Here is a 22711-nt window from a genome sequence, read left to right as displayed (position 1 = left end):
GATCGTTATAGCTGTGTCACAGATAGCTTGTGTGGTGATGTCAGACCTGGAAATGCCAGACACAGTGTGGTGAGTGAAAGGCACTGCTGTGCAGATTTATTAAACAAAACAAATGGTTTAAACACAAAAAAACAACACTTTGTAAAAGAAAACGGCACGTTGGCCAAAACACACAGACAAACAAACACTGACCTCTAATAAGCAGCGGGCTGGTGTAGAACCAGAACGCATAGCAATTGTTATTATTATTTATTCAGTTTCTCCTGACTCTCTCCCGTTCTCTCCACACTGAACACCCAATCCGAGTGGGAAATTCCTGCTTCTTTTAAGCAGGTGTGCTGGGATTTGAATGCTAAGCATTCAATCTAGCCCCGGCACAGTCTGCATGTGAAGTAATTGTGACATTACCTTTGTGGTTACCCTGTCACAAGCTATATTATCTGTTTAACAATGTGGGCAATAATCCTTACACTGTCAGTGCACTAGAGTGGCCATTTTGAAAAGAGCTTTAAAACAGAGTTTAAAGTTATTAAGTGCAAAATGTTGTCAGGGTGTTAACAATGAAATGAAACATTATAGATATGTTATTTAAACAGTTGTAGCAACACGGGGTGACGTGTAACACTATTGTTTAGAACCTCGCTATTTAGTCTTGACCTTGACAGAAAATGTGTTTACCCTCTAGCTCAGCTGAAATAGTTTTCTGTGTTGCAAATAGGATGTACAGTATACTATACTTACATTGTGCTTTGTCAGACTGGAAATATTAGTTGCTATTGCTTGTAGCCAGTCAAAGCAGTCTTCTGCAGTCAGGCACTGTATTATCCCACTGCATACCCCATCCACTGCAATTACCTGAAATGCATTTTGCCTAGAGAGATGTCACAACAGATCAGGTCAGGAGCTAGTTTAATCAGATGTTTAATGTTATATTAATTGTAAAATTGTACTCAACGTTAAGGTTAGATATTAAAGCTTGCAACTGAAGCAAGCAATTAAACCGATTTCTTAAATGCAGAGAAACTGTGTACATAATATTGTAGCTGCATGTAAACAGGCATATTATACCATTAAAGTAAGTATTTCCATTTACAAAGGGCCATGCCTAACAATAGATGATTTTTTTGTTAAATATATATTTAGAAAATAGTGTGTCATACATGGGGGAGGTGTTATATTTATAAAACTACAGCCATTTAGAAACTTTTCCTTTAACACTGGTTTAGCTATGACACATTTAAATGTATGAACTTAAAATGTAATCATTTTTACATTGCCTCTGATAAAATCCAATAAAGTAAAAGTATTTTTCCTTACCTGCAAATATCTGAGCCTGGTATATACTGTGACAGGTGTGAATGAAGCAGGGGGATTAACCTCAAATCAACCCATCTCTTCTCCCACCTAAATCCTGGTGATGTAGGCCATGATGAGCAAGATAGTGTGTCCTAAAAACATTTAAAACATTTACAGCTCTCATCCATCCTCCATTTGGCATAAGCTGATATATATATATATATATATATATATATATATATATATATATATATATATATATATATAGATATATATATATATATATATATATATATATATATATATAGATATATATATATATATATATATATCAATATTTCAGTTTATAGTTATAGTTTAAGTACATAATATAACATGTGCATAGAACTGTTGCTCATATTTGTAGCTGGTGTAGAAAAAGCAGTTTTCATAGCAGATTTATCAGTAACATCTGCTTCTTTTGTCACAACCAGCAGCTTTGTTAAACTAGGGGTGAATTTCTGCTGGTATTCACCAATACGTCGTACCGGGACTTATTTTAATGCTGGTACTGTGTACTGGCACTTATTTCATCTACTTGTCATCCAGCGCGGATGCATTCAGTCCACAAGCTTCAAAGAGAATCCCAGCTGTGAGCACAAGTTTATTTTATTGTTTTGACAAGTAGTCTTTGGATGGTACTTCAATGGACTGGCCCACTTGTGTATTGATATCTGTTTCCATATATATATAGATATATATATATATATATATATATATATATATATATATATATATATATATATATATATATAATATATATATATATATATATATATATAAAATGAACAACTCTGTTTATTTTCAAACTGACCAATGAACTGGATGCTGTGGTGCGGGTTTGTATCAGATACACCCAGGATTCGACTTTAACCAATTACTGACATGAGTTCTGAAGCCATTGCAGCTAAGTGATTGGAGAATTTTTTAATAATGTTTGAAAAAATGACTGTGAGACAAATGCTGACTTGAATAAAAAAAGAACTCTCTCTCCACATTCAACTCTGCTTCATATTCTCACACAAATGCTCCAAAGGGCGAGATACCTTTCAAAAACATCTGACTTCGTCCTTTTGAACAGGCTAGGCCTGTTGGTATGAACAGCTTATTGTGTCCAATTAGAAATAAATCACCTCTGAGACCATTGCCAGGAAATAGTTTTGTTTCAAGACAGTATTCCAAGCCTTTTCAACTTATTTCTAACCAGGGTTGGTTAACTATGCCGATTTATTGAATTTTCATGGTGCATAGAAATTATAGGATTAATTTGTAAATCATCCCCATAGCATGATGCTGCCACAACCATGCTTCATGGTAGGGAAGGTGTTCTCAGGATGATGTGCGGTGTTAAGCTTGCGCCAAACATAGCGCTTAGTGTTGAGGCCAAAAAGCTCTATTTTGGTCTCATCAGACCTTAGACTCTTCTTCCACTTGGTCTCAGAGTCTCCCACATGCCTTCTTGCAAACTCTAGCCGAGAATTGATGGGAGTTTTTTTTCAACAACGGCTTTCTTTTTGCCACTTTCCCATAAAAGCCAGTTTTGTGAAGCACCCCGGCTATTGTTGCCGTATGCACAGTATCTCCCAGCTCAGCCGTGGAAGACTGTAACTCCTTTAGAGTTGCCATAATACTTTTGAGAGCCACTGTGTGTGTGTGTGTGTGTGTGTGTGTATATATATATATTTCTTAGCTTAGCAATATATATACATATAAATCATTTGTCAGATCTATTTCCCTACAATATGGTTTAATAATTTTCTTAACACACTTAACTTACAATATTAGTTTTTAAAAATCCTATGCTAATACTATTTAACCTACCTAATTTTGTAACGTTAAAATAAAAATAAAAAAATGTACTTTTAAACTGCGTTGACTGATTTTATTTTTATTTTTGAATGTTAATTATGCACTGTTAAGATATAACACCTATTAAGTTAATGGAGAAAGTGATGTTAGATAATATTTTTTTTTTTAGATACTGTAATTAATTTAAATACTAACCTATGTGGTTTACTTAATTTATCCTATACAATAAATATTACATTTAAATATCTGCCACAAACTGCAGAAAAAGCATCCTGCGTCCTCTGCTCGGGTTGATACCATATGCTCACGAACTGTATTCTGCATTCAGTGTTTGGTTTCTTGTGCATATTAGTTCATGCCTTATCAGCCACTAGTCACCTCCAGCCACACATAAAATGATCAGTGACATGTGACACTGGTACTTGACTCCCTTGTTCTAAGGTTCTAATTATCTAATATTATTGATGTTGATTATATGTTATTGATGGGTACCGTGTTGTTTGGGTGGTAGTTAAGATGCAACCCGCTGTCGCAGAGGGGTGAAGATGTCCCACTGCTTTGGTCACTGGGAGCACCTGTAGAAAACCAAAACATTTCAATGCATTTTTAGGAATACTGTTTTTGTTCATCTCAATTATTCGTAATATATGCCAGTCAGTTTAAATTACAAATCATATTGATTATAGGCCATATGATTAAATTAAGATACAAATCATTTTAAAAAAATGCTTAAAATACCTAATTGTGTTTGTAGACTATATGATTTCTTAGCAACATTGAAATGTATTTTTTTAGGCAGTTTACTGTGTTAGCTAAATACAAATGTGCAGTGGCTTAAGTGTATAAAGTTAATCGATGGTTAAATATCAACGTGAATTGATATACCTACTTTGAATTAATATTCTGGGTTGGGAATCTCAAGCTGAGCTGTTTTAGCACAAGATGTGTTCATTCAATGGCATTAAGTACAATGTGGTTGTTGTTCAAACCATTTTGTCTATTCTAAAGAATATATATATATATATATATATATATATATATATATATATATATATATATATATATATATATATATATTTTTTTTTTAACAGTACACCCTCACTATAATGACGTTGGGGTCCAAGCCTTTTATTTGTTATACCAAGGGGTTCATTATAGCGAAAGGACAATCAAAATGAACAACAAACTGTTGGACTAAGTTAATGAGATGACATTGTGAATAAAAGTAGAATTACACGTATCTGTTCATTTCATGTACGCAGTATTCGTTAAAAAATTAAAACACAGTACAAAAAGCAAAAATACCGAATGGAAGCTAAATCAATATGATATGATAATCATATACGTTTCAAAGTGCAAACTGAGCTTTTATTCCAAATCAACAGGCCATGAAAAGTTTGACATAAAAAGTTAATCAGATCCTCAAGTTTTTTTTCATTGTTGTTGTTTTTATTCTTTAATCAATTTTGCTTTGCCGCACGGTTGAAGAAGAAGGTTGATACAGAGTGCTTTTTGACAACCCATATTCACGACACAAATATGTCTGCGTTACTCTTTTTTTTTTTTTTTTTTTCAAAACGATTGTTTCCAGCTTTGTTGCAACATAAAATGATTTTTGTTTCGGAGGCAGTTACACAGCGAGGGCTTCTTATTAAGACAAAAGAGTTGACTTCACTGCGGAGGTGGCATCCTGTGCATACAGACCGGGATGTTGACAGCTCATGTTGATTATCTTTTTTGGTTTTATTAATTTGGGGTCCAGGGGCCAGGTTAGTTACAGCCGAAGGTTCGTTGTAATGAAGGCCGTTATAGCGAGGGTGTGCTGTATATCTATTTCTACAGGTGTTTAAACTAGTTGCTTAGTACAAATTACTTACCATCCTCCCCTCAGCCATATACCCTTTCAAAACTACTAGGAACCGTTTACAGGGTCCAACCAAATGCAACCAGTATATTTATTATACTCCCCATACTAAGACATAGCTACTTATTTTTTAAATAGAAATAGCAGATACATACAGTCAGAATAAGTGGAAAACTGGCATAGCATTTTATATGACAATTTGCTAAACGTACATGCACAATCTTCACTGAGAGGCAGTTTAAGGAAAGCCGGTGTTTTTTTCAGAAAAGAAACAGTAAGGGTTACTTCCTCTCCTGCATTCCGCAAGACTTGAACCTGTAATAGAGATAAAACAAGTAAGTTAACATTTGTTTCTTACCTTTTTTTTTTTTTTTAAGCTAAAATTATCTATTTTATTGGTCAACACAGAAAGCGAACCTCTGACCTGTTATCATATGAGGACCATACTGTACAGTTATCAAGTTGCATGCAGATTATTACACTACACGTTTTCCTAGCAACATCTACTTTATTTTTAATTCTATTTTTTGATTACCAAGCCAGATTCCTCTTTTACATCCAGGAACTTGAAAGTGGAAGTCAGCGAGCTACCAGCCTCTGGAGGAGAAAAGTCAGCCCTGCATTTGTCCGCTCTGAGCTCACTGGGTTCGCTGTAGAGTGATGCGGAGAAGCAGGCCCTAACGGTTTTGCCTCCCTAACCCAAGGGAGTGCCAGAGCCAATGCGACACTCCCTTCCCAATCCCCAGTGAAGACCGGTGACTCCACACAGCCAAGATGCGAACCACCATGAGGCTGTGCTTTTACCAGGTGAGCCATTCAGCTTCCCCCCTGATTTATATTTTTTAAAAAGAGCAAACAAGTTCTAACAATGCCATTAGGTTCATTCCCTGTTGTCTAAAGGTCAACTTGTAAATAAATGTATCGATCAATCAATCAGTCAATCATATTTATTTTATATAGTGCCTTTCATGCCAAGGCATCCCAAAGCGCTTCACGTTAGAAATAAATATACTATAAAATAATATAATATGATATACAATAAAATATCCAAAAACAAATGGGAAAAAATAAATAAATAAAATACAGATTAACAAAATTCTAAAATAGGCCATCCCAATCTACAAAAAGGCTGTTGCATAAAGATGTGTTTTAAGCTTTGATTTAAATGCATTTATGGAGTCAGCTTTACAGATTTCAATTGGAAGATTGTTCCATAATACAGGTGCATAATGACTAAAGGCTCTTCCATCACAAGAGCTCTGCTTTATCACTGAAGCCACCAGAAGCCCAGCATCAGCAGATCTCAACTGGCATCCAGGGACAGAAGGTAAAAGCATATCATTAATGTAAGCAGGGCCATTTCCAGACACAGCCTTAAATGTCATTAATAACATTTTTAAAATAACTCTGTACTTCACCGGAAGCCAGTGCAAACAGGCAAGAACAGGTGTAATATGTTCCAATCTTTTTGTACCTGTCATCTGTATTCTGAACCTGCTGTAAGCGATTGATAAGTTTACAAGGTAGACCAACCAATAGGGCATAACAGCAGTCCAGACGGGATGAAACAAACACATGAATTAAAATCTCTACGTTAGTTTCTGCAAGATACAAATGGATTTGAGATACGTTCCGCAAATGATAATAAGCAGACTTCACTACAGTTGAAATGTGATGCAGAAAACTAAAAGTAGAATCAAATCAGACTCCAAGATTAATGCTGTTTTAGAGCCAATTAAAATAAATGTAAACATTAACTGTAAAACATTTTTTGACATCCAAGCCTCTATTTTGTCACAGCAAGTTGATAGTCTGGAGTTTATGTTTACATCATCTGAACTCATTTTAAAATGAATCTGGGTGTCGTCGGCATAAGAGTGGAAATTAAAACCGTGTCATCTGATCACATTACCCAGCGGTAGCAAATACAAATTAAAAAGTAAAGGACCAACAACAGAGGCCTGTGGAACCCCAGAAACAACAAGAGAATTAGCCAAAATATAAGCTCTGCTACTTTCACTATACCTTTAAACATTCAATCAAGAAGCGCAAGGTAAAACTACAAATAACAAAGACAAACAGACAAACATTTCAGCCAGTGCCTTCCTTAGTGTCATTGTCTGACATTTTCACTTTTCATTGTTTTACCAGGAGCTAGAAAAATGTAAATTATAATTTGAAAAGTATATTAATTGGTGTAAGGAGTAGAATATTATTGTGTTGAAGTTCCGGTAGTACGCTGTATAAACAGCTCATACAGCACAGTCTCAATTATTTAAAAAGTGACAACTTCCTCTGGACCTGTATCAACCACAGGATTGGTTAACCATTTGTCCTGATCACAGCCTTGATAAGAAGTTGCATGAACTCCACATGTAGGAAGTTGTCTCGAAGGGTGTTAATACATTAAGTCATTAATATATCACACACTACAGAATTAATTTAGCCTTATCGGGAAATGAAGAAACCCATATATACCAGAAGAATATGTCTTACACCTAGATGATGCCAAATCCAATTGAGTGAACAGTTCATGCAGTGGATGTTTATGTGTACATGTATATATATTGCCCTGTCATGGCTGATGCAGTTTTCAATCTGAGGATAAATGTGTTGTGATTTATATCTATGTGACATATCTCAGTCTGTAATACTTATACCTGATCTTTGGATTAGTCAGAGATGCCCAAGTGGAACATGTGCTAATTTCCTGTCCACGCATGATTGAGTAAGCCATCGTCATTTCACAATGTTCTTTATTCTATAAGTAATGCTTCGTGTGTTTTAAATTCCTAGGGGTTCTCTGAGCTGAATAATTTATTACTGATTTTGTTCCTATATGACCCAAGGAGTAGACTTTTTTATCATTAATTTTTTATGCAGTTTTTCTTTCATATTTGCCTTTTTTGGGTTTAAAAGGATGTTCTTCACATGTATCTCGCCCCAAAGCCACCTGACAGGGTTCCTGGGCTGCTTGCATTTGTTGTGTGAAAGTATGCTCAAAGCTGAAGGACAGTCATTCTTTTTGCCTGTTGCCAGGGACCACTCTGGCTGTGAACATGCTATTCTGGCAGATTTTCAAGAGCTTTACTGACCTTTTATAAAGCTCTGCAAGTGAAACATTGCAACAGCTATTTGAATTAGCTCCTGCATACGATACATATGAACTTTGTACAAAACTGTCAAGGGTTTTGTTCAAGGGTCTTTGTGAGAAGAAAGGGGTTGTTGGTTTCACGGTAGACCTGCAGTACTGTCCCAGACCCCACACAAAAAGACAGTGTGTCATGTAATGTCTGTGTCTGCAATGTATTTCATGCTAAACATATTAGATAATTTCTTACATTATTAATGCATTTATCATTCTACTGAGAATAGCTAAAATGTAAACATGTTACAATTTCTAAATAAGACTGATGGAATATAACACTGCAACAGTATTTATAGGATAGAAAGATAGATACATGCCTTATAGGATAGAAAGGTAGATACATGCTTTATAGGATAGAAAAATAGATACATGCTTTATAGGAAAGAAAGATAGATACATGCTTTATATGATAGAAAGATAGATACATGCCTTATAGGATAGAAAGATAGACACATGCTTTATAGGTTAGAAAGGTAGATACATGCTTTATAGGATAGAAATATAGATACATGCCTTATGGGATAGAAAGATAGATACATGCCTTAAAGGATAGAGAGATACATGCTTTATAGGAAAGAAAGATAGATATATGCTTTATAGGATAGAAAGATAGCTACATGCTTTATTTGATGTTACATTACAATTCTGTTTTGTTTTGTGAGATGACAGGACAAAATATTTTGGCCTTCCTTCCTTGTTACAGGTGTTTATTTTAACTGTACCTATAGTGTGCCATATTTCAAAGAACATCTTCATATTTCAGTTTGCAGACTATGTATTGAAAGGAGAGCATTTTTTTTTTTTTTTTTAGCAGCAGAAAATGGAACACTGACACTACTAGAAGTAAAATTTGACATTTTTGAGATTGTTCACTATTCAATGAAAAGTATTTTTGTCAAAATAGAATTGTCATGTCAATTGATTGAATATAGTAATGAGCAGTTACAGGACACACCTGTATAGAAGCATGAATCTGTAAGTGCATAAAAAGTCTAATGATGTGTTACAGAGAATCTAAGTGACCTGCTGTCACTTGTATGGAGAGACAAGTGACACAGTTACTGCACAGTTACAGCCAGGTTAGCAGCAGCCTAGTTCTTCATTGCACAGTCCACAAGAATGGGGCAGTCAGCACCACAAAGGGACACAAAGCAGCAGTACATCAGCAGCCTGTCCTGCACCACTCACAATAGACCTATCCCCCTTTTACCTACACCCCCATTTATAATTCTCCTCCCTCGACTAGTTCCTGAGTCACCATATAAGTCCAAACCCACCCCACAGGTCTGCCTCTGAGTGCCACCTAAGTGACAGCCCTAACAACTCACCCTCAACATACAAGGGAACCTAGCCCTGTTGAATCAGCAATGTCACATGCACTTTGCTGTACCCAAAGGTATAGTTCTGGAAAGAGACAAAAGAACTAGTCCCTATGAAGAAAATCACCTAAGCTGATTTGACCCATAAAATAATTAGGAAGGGGTAACCTCCAATGGCTCAACAATATGAGTAGTCTTGCATTAAAATAAATGGTTAAATACTGACAGTATAGCTTTAACATGTTTAAAGCTACATGTAAGTTTGTAACTTAAATTCAACTGAAAATATTTACATTTTTTTATGTTAATTTTTCAGATTGCTTGTAATGCTTGCCAATGGTGGTTCCATGTGGCATGTCTGGACACAGAACAAGAGTCTGATTTAATAAGTTTAGTCCGTTATGCTTGCACAGATAAAAATAAAATAATGTCAAAATAAATGTTGACATTATGGCTAAAACCCTAATTTTAATCTTGGCAAGAAGTGAAGCTCTGGATGTGGAGTTTGTTGCTTTATAACTTCACTAAGACTACCTTCTCATTAAAAATCTTGGTATTCCTGAAGAGATCATTCTCTCCTCTTTGAAATAATATGAGAAGGATTTTAATGAGCAGTCTGTGCCACAACTGCCATGGTACCACAAATGCAATCCTTTTACTACCAATGCGGAATGATTTGGTTTGACATGTTCTCATTATTTTACCTTTATAAATAGGTTCCTTGCTAGACTGCTAAGGACAACATTACACTGAATACAAGTCTCAACATTTTTTTTTTTTTTTGTGAGTGTAAAATTCAGATCCAGATTGTCAGCACTCTTTATAAATTAATTATATTCAGGGTACTACTTGTGTAATATTTTAATGAGCAATCTATCTTAAATTTTTAAAGAGGAAACCATTTCGCATTCAAGGATACCAGAATACTGTCAAGCATCCTTAATTGTTCTCTTGTTTTTCAAATAAATTATTGTTTTTGTTTTTTATCGTGTTACATTATCTATATATATATATATATATATATATATATATATATATATATATATATATATATATATATACACACACACACACACACACACATAATGAAGTTAAACCGCGGTGGGGACTTAATTTCTGTTGGATCATAACTGACGCCGCTGTCAATAAAGAAACATTAAGGTATTTTTTTTTTTTTTTCTCCCCCTCTTAGAAAAAACCCACATACACAGTAAACAAATAAACGTGCAACACTGACTATGTACATGTAACACCCCAAGGAGAGGGGAGCCTCAATCTAGCACATAAATTACAAACTAATGTGCACACACATAGTAAGCACATTTTATGTTATGGTACAGTTCTAAAAGAAAATCAATGATAAACTATGTACAGAACAGCAGTCCTTTTGAAGTTATAGGTGGTTTTGTTGTTGTGTTTTCAGTTCAGTTGCAATTTCCGTACTCAGTCCCTTAACAATGTCCTTACTATCTATGAGAAGATTTAGTTTCGGTTTCTCTTGCAGATAAATTACAAACAAGCAAGTTACAGTGAGAAAAAAATAACCGAGTAGGATTTATTGAGTTTTTACAGACATCAAGCTGATATTCTGAGGTAATTTTTGGTGCAGAAAACATCTACATCACACTCTTGGATTTAACTTCAAAATCGCCGGAATTGTTTAACGCATGCGCACAACAAACAGGGGGCACTGAATTCCATGGGGAACTTAAATTACTACACAGACATCAGGCTTTTGTTCAATTCAAAATTAAAATATACCGCCAGTATACAACTCTAAATCTTTATAGACACGATATAAGTCAAGTAATATCTAGAAAGAATATTGGTTACATTTTTATTAGCACAGGCCTAAATTCATCTGAGATATCCCTACTCAATTTTCTTTTGTTTTGCCTTCCGGTTAAATAAATATTTATATGCAGATAATGTTTTATTAGCTCAGTGGTGTGTGCTGTAGGCTTATTGAAAATATTGGTATCAAATAAAATAGTAGTTATAGTGTTGTCCTTTGGTAGCCTAAAGGACAACAAAATAATATTTTAATAAATGATCTGATTGTGCTTAATATTAGGGTTAAACAAAAGTACTTCACCTCTTGTAAACATAAAAGCTGAGGTTAAGTTTGAGAATGTTGGTATACAGTACATTTTCTATTTTGTATTGTCACTAGACAAAGACTCCATTTGACTCCATTTTTGAAACACCGTAAACAGGTATTAAGCTGTTATAGGGGTAAAACGGTAAAGGTTTCACAAAATAGTTACACAGTACAGTAATCAACAAGTGCAGGGGAAAGTGCTCTGGTCGTAGTAGAGTGGTGCTCTGCAGTGCAAGTCGTGCACTATATATACTATACTATACACAGGATTTCATTTATTATTTTTGTGGTTTTGCTTCTTCTTTATATTGGTATTTGATTGCAAAAATATGTGGTAGCGTACACTGATTCTGAGAGTGATGCTGAGTTATCATTTAGCGATGATAATGAAGAAGATAAGGAACCAAGAGCAACACAGGACTGGGTGTTTGTTACTGATCCATATGAAGATGCCAGTCCTCCATCCTTTGAATTTGCACCCATGTATGATGATGTACGCCCTGCCGTGGAACTTGAAAGTTGGAGTTCTTCACTGGAGTGCTTTCAGGCTTTTTCACCCGAGAAGGTAATCGCATTCCTACACAAAGGGGCATGCAAGTACTTCAATTCACATATATATATATATATATATATATATATATATATATATATATATATATATATATATATATATGCTCTTTTGTTTTTCCAAGGTAAGCAGATCACTTGCAGTGCCTGTGCCAAGTAGTGCTGTGCATTGCTTTGTTATAATCCCTCCCACACAAGGTAAGCTGAGACCACAGAAATGGTGCAGGGTCTGCTACGAAGAAAAGAATCCAAAGGGATACCAGAAAAATATGCAGCGGGTGTGATAGCAATCCTGGGTTCTGCTGCCTTGATCACTTCAATGATTGACACTACAACAAATATGTAACAATATGTAACAATATAGCTCTAGTGTTTTTTTGTTAATAAAAATTACATATGTATGTTTTGCAGTTTACAAAAATACCAACAACTTTGCACGGAATACTATTATTCCTTTTGATTTGGATCAAGTATTGGAAGTTAGCTTTAATTAGAGGAGGTTATAAAAAAACAACACAATTTTGCCAAAAAATGCAATCACCACCTTATTTGCATCTGCTTACTATCAGTAATTGCACAGTCATAATTAATTTCACAGGCAGTGTGGTCCTTGTGCTCCATCCTGCAGATGAGATGTTAAATCTATGTCCTATTGTAAGTGACTCTGCATATAATGCACAGTTCACAGCCTACCTCTGTAAAGCATTTTGTGATGGTGGTCCACTATGAAAGGTGTTGTATAAAAATAAATATATTATTATATTATTTTTATTTTAATGGACGCTTACCTGCGCATTTTCCATGCAGAAATATGTCTTTAAACCTCCTCCTAGGAGGATCGAAGTTCGATACAAGAAATGATATATATATATATATACCACTTTGTTGAAACAAATACGACGTTTGGGGTCATGCTATATCTCTAGAGATACTCCCCCCCCCCCCCATATATATGACATAACGCAAACTCCCCCTTCAAGGGGTTTCTCATAGAGATATGTAGATCGTACTGGGGTTTGCAGCATAAACAAAGTGGTTACTATATATATATATATGGTAACCACTATATATATCCTCCTCTTCCTGTCTGGTACTGTTTTATACTTAGTACTATTGCCCTTTCAGGCAGAAGCTTATCATTTAATACTATTTCACTATGAATTTATATAGTTATTGTAGTCGGTTCCAGAAGTAGATGATAGAACTAGTTGAATTCTGTGACATTTACACGGGCTGTGAACAGAATTTAAGTATTTGATCCTCTTGTTTTATACTAAGTTCTGCCATTTAACTGACAGTTCATGATGCAGGCGAATGGTTTGTTAATCTGTTGTTCATGAATAACATGGAAACGTCCAAGCGCCTACCAGAGCAATACTAACCAGTGTTGTATAAGATGATATAGAATTATAAATTCCAATATGCTTAAATCACAATATGTTATAACTACAGTACAGTATAGAAGACAGCAACACAGATCTCTATAGAAGAATAGAATAGAATATAGAATATACAAGAATATATGGCAGATTTGCTGCCATTGTAATTAAATGAAAAAAAGAAAGATTTCTACCTTTAACTTGGTGTCTTCAAGACCTTACACCTCACGTAGAGGGGGAACAGACATATGTTCAGAAAGATGGACAATAAAATGTTTATTCAACTTACCAGTTCTTCGTGTCGGTAGGTTCTCACATTTATACCATTTATCTAAAAATGAAAAATAATACATGAGTTAATGTTTAGTACTCAGATTCAATCTAAAAAATGTTGGTAAAGAATGGTGTGTTCTTTATACTAACTTGAAGGATTCCATCTCCAATAAACAGCAGTCCTGAAAGTTCTGCTGAAAATAGAATTACAAACAGTTGATTAAGAAGAAGAAGAAGAAGAAGAAGAAGAAGAAGAAGAAGAAGAAGAAGAAGAAGAAGAATGATGATTAATGAGTGTGTGTATATATATATATATATATATATATATATATATATATATATATATATATATATATATATATATATATATACTTCTTTATACCTTTTTGTTCTTTGGATATTTTGGATATGACTACTGGAATATTGTGCTCAGCTCCACCCTAAAAACAATCAGAAAAGCAAAGTAATGTTTAACATCTTAGTCTCAAATCATGATAGCTACATTGTATTTTTATCTGAATGATAAAGTACTTGACAATATAAAAAAATATCTTATACCATTTGATAATGTACCAGAAAAATTGCTTTATAGGTCACACTGGTGTAGAAGTCGGTCTCCCTTTTTGAGACTTCAATTTTAGGAAAACACCTTTTTGTGTTTAAAATACTTTTTTTTACAATTTTTTTTTTCCTACATGCTCAACACTGATAAATAAAGAAAGATACACAGGTAGTTTCAAAATGACCCCAGTTTGCAATATTTTACTCCATTAATAATTTTACAGTGCTTTTTTTTGTTTTTAATTAAACTGCTAGAAATGTTTTTCAAAATTTAGCAAAAAATAAAAGTAAACAAAATGTTTTAATGTTGTATACAGAGCAGTACAAGTGCATTAAATTTCCAGCTGTACACATACATTAATTTTGTTTTGTTAATCAGACCCATACATACAATGGAAGTGTACCACTGCTTTGCACTGACATGTAGAACAAGTTACAGTATGTATAGTCATTCAAAGTACTCCATTCAAACAAAATGTTTTCTACTTCGGGCCATAGATACTTTCCTCATCTATCATCTCATTTTTCTTTCGCCATTTTAAGTTTGTCTTTGTTTTGTACATTTTTTTTCAGCATTGCAATTAACAATGAGCTTGTTCTGAAAGGCAGTCCCGCGTTTTTTTCTCGTGAGACTTGGCAATGCTGGTAACCTTCCCCGTCTGCCTCACATTGCAGCCACTGATTCCTGAACACCTAATTTTGTTGTTGACAAGAGTTTGTGCAGGATACAGCAGGCAGTGACAATTTTGGGAATTAGCTAATGCTGCACTTCAGTCCGTTTCATCAGTATCTGCCACCTCCCTTTAAGTACCCACTACCCGTATTTGCCCAAGTGTGGTGATTATATAATATATATATTATATATATATATATATATATATATATATATATATATATATATATATATATATATATAATATATAACGTCTCCGCCAGTTTTCAGCCATCTTAATCTGCAATACCTGTTGGTCAGTTTAATTTTATACCTCCGAGTTCATTTTTAATTAATGAGGCGTAAGATAAATTAGATGAAACAGTATTCACTACTAACGATGTGACACCCCACTAATGACATTTCAAAAACAATTTGGGCAAGAGCATTAAAACACATTATTAACCAACTAGGCACAAGGTATTTTGCATTATTACAGCAACATAGATTCACTTGTGTACCAGTTCTCTGTGCATGGAAACCACATTTCCACAAAATTTTACTAGTAATCTTCAAAAACAGCACAAGTACTCTACACATAGCTAATTTACATACCAACCCCCACCTTTCCCATTAATTTGCATGATGCTGGATGAAAAGCCCAGTTTACCCAGTTTACTCATAAACTTTGCGAACAGAAACCCAAAAATGCATTTTACACGAGGCATTTTCTCATGTAAATGTCTTGAGTTAAAAAAAAAAAACTTAAAAAAATTGCATGGAAACCCCATGACTGACAGCTACTGTGTTAACAGTGAAGCAGTACAGCTGTGACATTTGAAGGTAGAGGAGTAAAGAGTCTGAAAGCTTGTGTTTAACATTCAACATGATGAAGGGTATTGACAGTAACAAATTAAAACTTTTAATTAGAACAGTGGCTTTGTGTTTCTACCTAGCAACATGACCTGAATGCTGTATATCCTGAAAAAATAAAAGGGGGTTGTTGACAGTTAGATTTCTGTGAGACATAACCGTGGCCGAAGTAATCCCACTGTGGCACTGGTACAGTAGTTTAATATCAGACAAACCGGCACATACATCACACCGGTGTATTAGTCACTCCCCCCTTTTAAGGGCCCTGTAAAAATGCCTAGAAAATTGACTGATACAACGTTTTTACTACAATCTCCAAAATGGTACAAAAATGAAAACATTGCACACATTAAATGTGACAGTCACTTTTTAAATTGCATTTTATTAAAATTAGAATTTTACTATAAACAAAATTACTCAAACAAGTCATTTATCTGAATAATCCTTTGCATCTTTATTTTGCAAATGAAGGGATAGCTGAGAAAGAAGTAGAAATATTGTAAATGAGTTTGAAAGATTCTAGACAACCTAAGCAAATACAGATGTAGCACTTTCATCTGTGGGTTCACGGGACGGGAGCCAGGCTACCTGTAGAGATGTCGCCTGACTTCTCAGCGAACCGCCCACCATTAGGACCAAGCCCTCTGCAGGATGAGGTTATTATGAGAAGGCTGCATTGTGATGTAGCTAATTCTAAGGGCTGGGTGCTCGGCACCCTCAGCGACATATAGTTAGTAAAGATTGAAAACATATAGGAGAAGGCCTGCCATTTGCTCAGGCCGACATATAGAAGGGGGGGTCCCTGTCGCTTGGGGGACCAGACACACAGAGGGAGTCCCCTGCACATAAAACATAAAGAAGGGGGATCCCCACCTTATGCGGGACCAGACACACAGGGGGGTCGGGTCCCCTGGACATAAATAAAGGCTTAAGAACCTGAAAGGAAGAACGAAAGTGGACTCTGACTCGCTGAGAACTGCCCTCAAAGAGGTGAATTATAGACTTCCGAAGCTGGGGCGGAGATGCACCCACAGAGAGCCTGAAATGAGAAGATTGCCTCGAGTTATGAAGGGGGAGCTCCTTCTGCAAGGTTAGCTAGGATAAGCTAAGGTCCTAGACTTGCAAGGGGAGCGATAGAGCATTTATGTGTGTTTTCTTTTTAAGTGTTTAAAAATCTGATAATTACAGATTGTGAAAAACTAAGGTCAGTGTAACAATGGCCTGAAATCTGTACAAGTAATCCTGAACTTCTCAAAATGTCCTGTACTTAAAGGATATGCAGACTACATATTGTAAGTTATTTTAATGCTATTATCCTCTCTTGGCGTTTACATGTTCCTTTCACATACCATTAAGGATATAGAATTATTTTAGCCTTGAAGTTAAAGGTTGCTGCTTTGATGCCTTGTCAGAGCCTATGGGCTGACAGTTAGCCCAGATATTTTCGAGGTAGCACTTCTGCTTTCATCCTTCTGTACTCATCAAGTTCATTTTAAATTGAGCTGACCCACTGAACAAAAGTATACACCTGTCACTCTTTCATATATTACAAATTGATGAAGATCAGGGCAACAAAAAATCCATGAGCCAGGAGGTATGTTATGATAATGGAAAAGATTGTTGCGTTAGTGGCATGTCATGTTAACTGTTAGTCTTTTTTGGACTATCCATAGTCACCTCCGACTCAAAGCCTGTGAAGAGCTCCAAAACAGTTGTTTGCTTTGGAAAAATATACATCAGTGACAACATTTGGCTGTTACCTTCCTGGTTTAAAATCTGCTGGTGCATACATATATTAACTTTCTAAATGCTTTTTTTTTGTCATTGATAACATGCTCCCAGGGTGCCCTGGTGATACAGTAAGTGAAATAGTCCTATTCAGATATCCTTGAGGAATAATGTAGCGCCGAAAAAAATGTAATATATATATATATATATATATATATATATATATATATATATATATATATTATATATATATATATATTTATTTATATATATTTTTTTTTTTTTTTTTTTCTGTCGGTGAATTGGTGAATAGTATGCTGTAAGTAGGATTGTTAAACATATGCAAAATATTGACCTTGATACTTAGCCCAAATCCTCCAATTGTTTGTCTTCTGATTGTCACTGTTCTTTCCTGTGAAAAATAATAATTATGAGTAACTTGTGTATAATTCCATGAGTCTGTATATTGAAATAATATGCATTTGACTTCTATCAATGTGATTGGCCAGCTGCAAGGCTCCTTGCAAACCGCAGCCTTATGAACTTGACAACCCTCAGCTCAACTATCAATGTCAGTCACACACTAAATCACGAAATAAACCTTGAAGCATCTAACTTACTTCAAATGCAAAAGTCAAATACTTCTAAATACACCAGAACAGATATGTAGGGTTTATGATTTTCAGCTTTTATTTCTGAGCGCTCCATCTGCCTTTAATGTTGTAATTAACGTAATTTATCTCAGTTTCTTAATGTAATCATGGAAAAATGATAATGACAAAATAAGCATACCAATTTTTCTACCTCTGCATTACTAAAACCCAAACTGTTTTGTAAAACAAAGACTTGCTAAACTCATCAAATAAAATTAATAATAATTGTGATGATTAATTATGTGTTTGCATTATAAGTTCATTTTATTCTGCCGCCTTCATTCTGCACATTATTTGTTGGAGTAGAAAGAAGTCATATTTAATTGGCTCGTTTCATTTTCTTTTATAAAAAGAGAGGAGTCGGCATATAAAAACATATTAAAAAGTAGGTACAGTCCTCAGAAAAAAAGACAAAAAACAGAAACTAGATATATTTTAAATACCGAGATAAAAATTGAAATACAGACAGTAGCCTACTAAACACATAAATCACTCGACATAAAAAGAAAAAATTAAGCAGACAGTATATCGAGCTGCGCACTGCCTGACTCAACAGGTAATGATCAATTTACACCCAATTTCCTGGGTATTGATGGCCTATTCACGGAGCCCAGTGTTTGGGTCTCGGTTCAGCTGGGGCCACACCGCAGAAGACCCTACATGTATAAGGCATATTTATGTGTAGTAAGTTACAGTGTCTATTGGTGGCAAGTCCCCAGACCCCTACATAATATTCACAACCTAGTTCTTCCATTCCTTTCAATTGAGGGAATTTGTTATGCTTCGGAATGTAGTTTCTGCTAAAATATATTTGTTGTTTTAGACGGAGTGCCTTTTGTTAATATTTTAAGTGTATCCTTGAATATTTGCTGTTTCTATATTTGCATGTGGTTATATTTTGTTGTACAAATCAAAATGAAAACTGTTCAATCACTTACACTGGAATAGAAAGGTTCTCCTGACACACATATTACATCCTGTTCCTGTATAGTCAAAATGTCTTTAGCTAAGTGCAGTCGAATGTTGAAAGGTTCCTGATTACCATCCTGCAGCAAAAAAAACCCAGTCTTTGTCTGGAAAATAAAATAAAAGACTAAGCTTACTTTTGTGTTATTGAAAAAATGTACTGCTTTTTCAAGGTTCACAAATACATGTACAGCTATGGCCAAAAGTTTTGCATCATCCTAAAATTAGCACATTTTGCTTCATAAAGTTGACTGCAGCCTGATGAATACTGTTACACTGATGTATTGAATTACATACTGCTTTGTAGTTTTCCTTATACTTAATGAAAAACTGTCCAAAATTAAAAAAATGTGACATTTTGAAATCTAATATGAAATACTGTACTACCTTTACGGTTTCCAGTAGACTTTTGCAATCGCAGTTTGTGGTTTCTTTTATTTTATGATGTTAAATAAAAGATCAAATTATGTTCATATAGTTTTTTTTTTTTTTTTTTTTTAATTTTTATTATTATTATTTACTCAATCCTAACCTGTAAGTGATGCAAAACTTTTGGCCATAACTGTACGTGACTTAAAAACATTATTTGCAAAAAAATATCCAATTGCTGACAAACAACAATACATCCCATCAAAAAAGGCAAGTACTTGTGCCACTGAGAAAGATCTATAATGTGATAGTAAACTTTTTTCTTTTTTCTTTTTTTTTTTCCCAGAGAACATGTGTAATATGAAATCAAATTCCATACTACAAAAAAAAGATATATTTTCTTTGTCAAAAATGAAAATATATATTTTTAAAGGAATACAGTTTTTTCATTAAAGATATTGCAAAAGATCTGCCATTTTATTTATCTAATACTTGAGATGTGATCACGTTGCTCTCCCGATATACATTTTCCAGAAGCATTTTTATTTTCTTTCAATGTGAAAAGTCTGTATATTGATATTCCACATGAGGGTGGTTTAGAGTCACTGTCATTTTATTTTGAAGTAAAGCGAAACAATCTACCCATGGATTTCCTTTTGGAATTAACTAAATTTATACTGGAATCAAACTACTTCTTATTTAAAGATATATTTTCTTTACACGCTCAAGGAGACAGCCATGGGCTCTGCTTTTGCTCCAAACTATGCAAATTTATATATGGGATATTAGGAAAAACTATATGTTAATGAAACTGCCTCTAACTCACTTCTACAGGATGTTTTCTTTTGAAAAAGATATATTGATGATGTGTTATTAATATGAACGAGATCTGAGACTGATCTATTTTTATTTAGAAATTACATAAACAATAAACAACTTAAAATATACTATGGAATATAGCCAAACTAAGATACATTTACTAGATGTGTTAATTTCAGTAAATGATGAGGGTTCTAGTAATACATCTATTTTTCGTGAATCAACAGATAGGAATACAATTTTGCTTGCAGATAGTGATCATCCAAAACATTTAGTCAAAATATACTATGTGGTCAATTTGTACTGCTAAAAAGAATATGTGGTGACACGTCTAACTCTAAAATTAAAGCTAAAGAAATGTGCACTCACTTTCGATCCAGGGGTTATAATAAGAACTTAATCAATACCGCTTTTAGGAGAACTGAAATGTAAGAACGTAGTGAGCTTCTAGAAACTACAAAGATGATTCAACTATGCAAGAAAGATTGACTTTTGTCACTGAGTATAATTACATCTCCAGTGACATTAAAAGAAACATCTCGAAACATTGGAGGATACTGGAATGTGATCCTCAACTTCGTCCTTGCATTACCTCTCCACCTAGATTTTGTTTTAGACTTGGTAGGAATTATAAGAATGCGTTAGTCGCTTCAATGTATAAATCAATATCATCTAATGACAATTGGCTTACTAAAACTGTGCATGGTAAAATGTGGTGTGGAAGATGTGTTCATTGTTCTAACATACACAATAGCAAATATTTTAATCATCCACACTCTGTAAATACATGACACAAGGTTTTATCAACTGTAATACAATCCTTGTGGTACAGATGCTTAAATTCCCCTGTGGCTTAGTTTATGTAGGACAAACAAAAATACATTTAAAAATACGTATCACAGAACATAAGGCTGCAATATGTAATAAGTTATAACTACGATAGGTGAAAATGGTCATCTGAAACTTTAAATAATGTCTAAGGTTATTATCCAATTAACTATTGGATTGATTGGTGTCCTTTATATATGATAATCTGCGTTTTGTTGTTTTTTTTTTTTTTTTTATTTCCCAGAGTGACCTGCATGTGGGACTTACTGATCTAAGGTTATTTTTTCCAATATTCAAAAACACATTTAAAAATACGTATCACAGAACATAAGGCTGCAATATGTAATAAGTTATAACTACGATAGGTGAAAATGGTCAGCGTGAAACTTTACCTTGTCTCTATGAGCGTCATAGAGCCAACTATACATGGTTTATATGTTATCGCTGTTAACTATTTTTTTTTTTTAACTCTTCAGAGACATTAATATAGAAAGTGCATTATGGTCAGCACCTCTTTCTGGAAAAAGCTCTGCTGGCACGAATGCCTCCAAGATTTTCTATTTTATATATATGTGTGTGTGTGTGTGTGTGTGTGTGTGTGTGTGTGTGTGTGTGTGTGTTAATGGATTCTGCTTGTATACAACAACTAGTGAACTATGAATAGTTAAAAACATACTGTTATTTTTACAAAACTAGTACCCCTGAATGTATACACACTTTTAACTCCTTACATTAATCTTCAGATTTGCTAGAGTTGTAACATTCACTTTTCTTTTACTTTCCCATACCCAGCTGGCACTTCCCAGTAAATCATACAGCTGGCATGCCAATTATTGGTACATCATGTGCATTGCAATACATTTTATAACAACATAGTGAGTTTGTTTACCACTCAACTTCCCCCAGTTACCAGTAAATTCATATGTATTCCTCCCTGTGATTACATGACCTTGGAAATTGCAAAAGTAAATACTACGTGTTTGAAACCTGGGCACATTGGCTTGCCAACTTAAAGGCATTTGTCATGAAGTGTTTATTAAACCAGCAGCTGGGCACATATGCTAGTCCTGTTAATTAGCTGCTCTGCAGGAGTTTATTCTGTTTTACATAAGAAATGCAATCCTGTTATTTGGCAGGTGGTTTTTCCAAACAAATAAGATCTTATTAGGACATTATAAGGACAAGATCCCATTAAATGAACAAGAAAATATTGTCACATATATTTAGTATGTTAGCGAAGCATCTCATTATTGCATGGATTATTTTCTTCATGCTTTAGAATTAGTTTTACTTGAACTTTATTTGGAAACAATATTGATGTAATTATGGGCAGACCTTTATTATTTAAAGCCAGTTATACTGACCCTAATACAAATGTAAAACTGTAAGTCTAACTAACACAGTCTAATGTAATATGCCTGTATTTAACGTTTTTGCATTGTAAAATGCCAGCATTTAACTTGATTA

At 34.4% G+C, this 22711-nt stretch overlaps 1 protein-coding gene across 1 annotated transcript in view; it reads right to left on the bottom strand.

Annotated features, from left to right (window-relative positions):
• LOC121309410 (gamma-1-syntrophin-like) overlaps positions 1-21672 on the bottom strand; it is a 54542-nt gene extending 32870 nt beyond the window's left edge. The window contains exons 1-10 of the mRNA XM_041242320.1: positions 21637-21672; positions 19201-19335; positions 17965-18021; positions 14178-14235; positions 13946-13989; positions 13812-13853; positions 5221-5323; positions 3637-3719; positions 1318-1448; positions 742-871 (exon numbers count right to left, since the gene is read on the bottom strand). Coding sequence (XP_041098254.1) covers positions 742-871; positions 1318-1448; positions 3637-3719; positions 5221-5323; positions 13812-13853; positions 13946-13989; positions 14178-14235; positions 17965-18021; positions 19201-19335; positions 21637-21672 — 819 coding nt within the window. The remainder of the gene's footprint in view (positions 1-741; positions 872-1317; positions 1449-3636; positions 3720-5220; positions 5324-13811; positions 13854-13945; positions 13990-14177; positions 14236-17964; positions 18022-19200; positions 19336-21636) is intronic.
• Positions 21673-22711: the final 1039 nt, after the last annotated feature.

Source organism: Polyodon spathula, chromosome 3, assembly GCF_017654505.1.
Source record: "Polyodon spathula isolate WHYD16114869_AA chromosome 3, ASM1765450v1, whole genome shotgun sequence".
Lineage (NCBI taxonomy): Eukaryota > Metazoa > Chordata > Actinopteri > Acipenseriformes > Polyodontidae > Polyodon > Polyodon spathula.
Note: the sequence above shows the minus strand (reverse complement) of the source record. Positions and strands in the feature narration are given on the sequence as shown.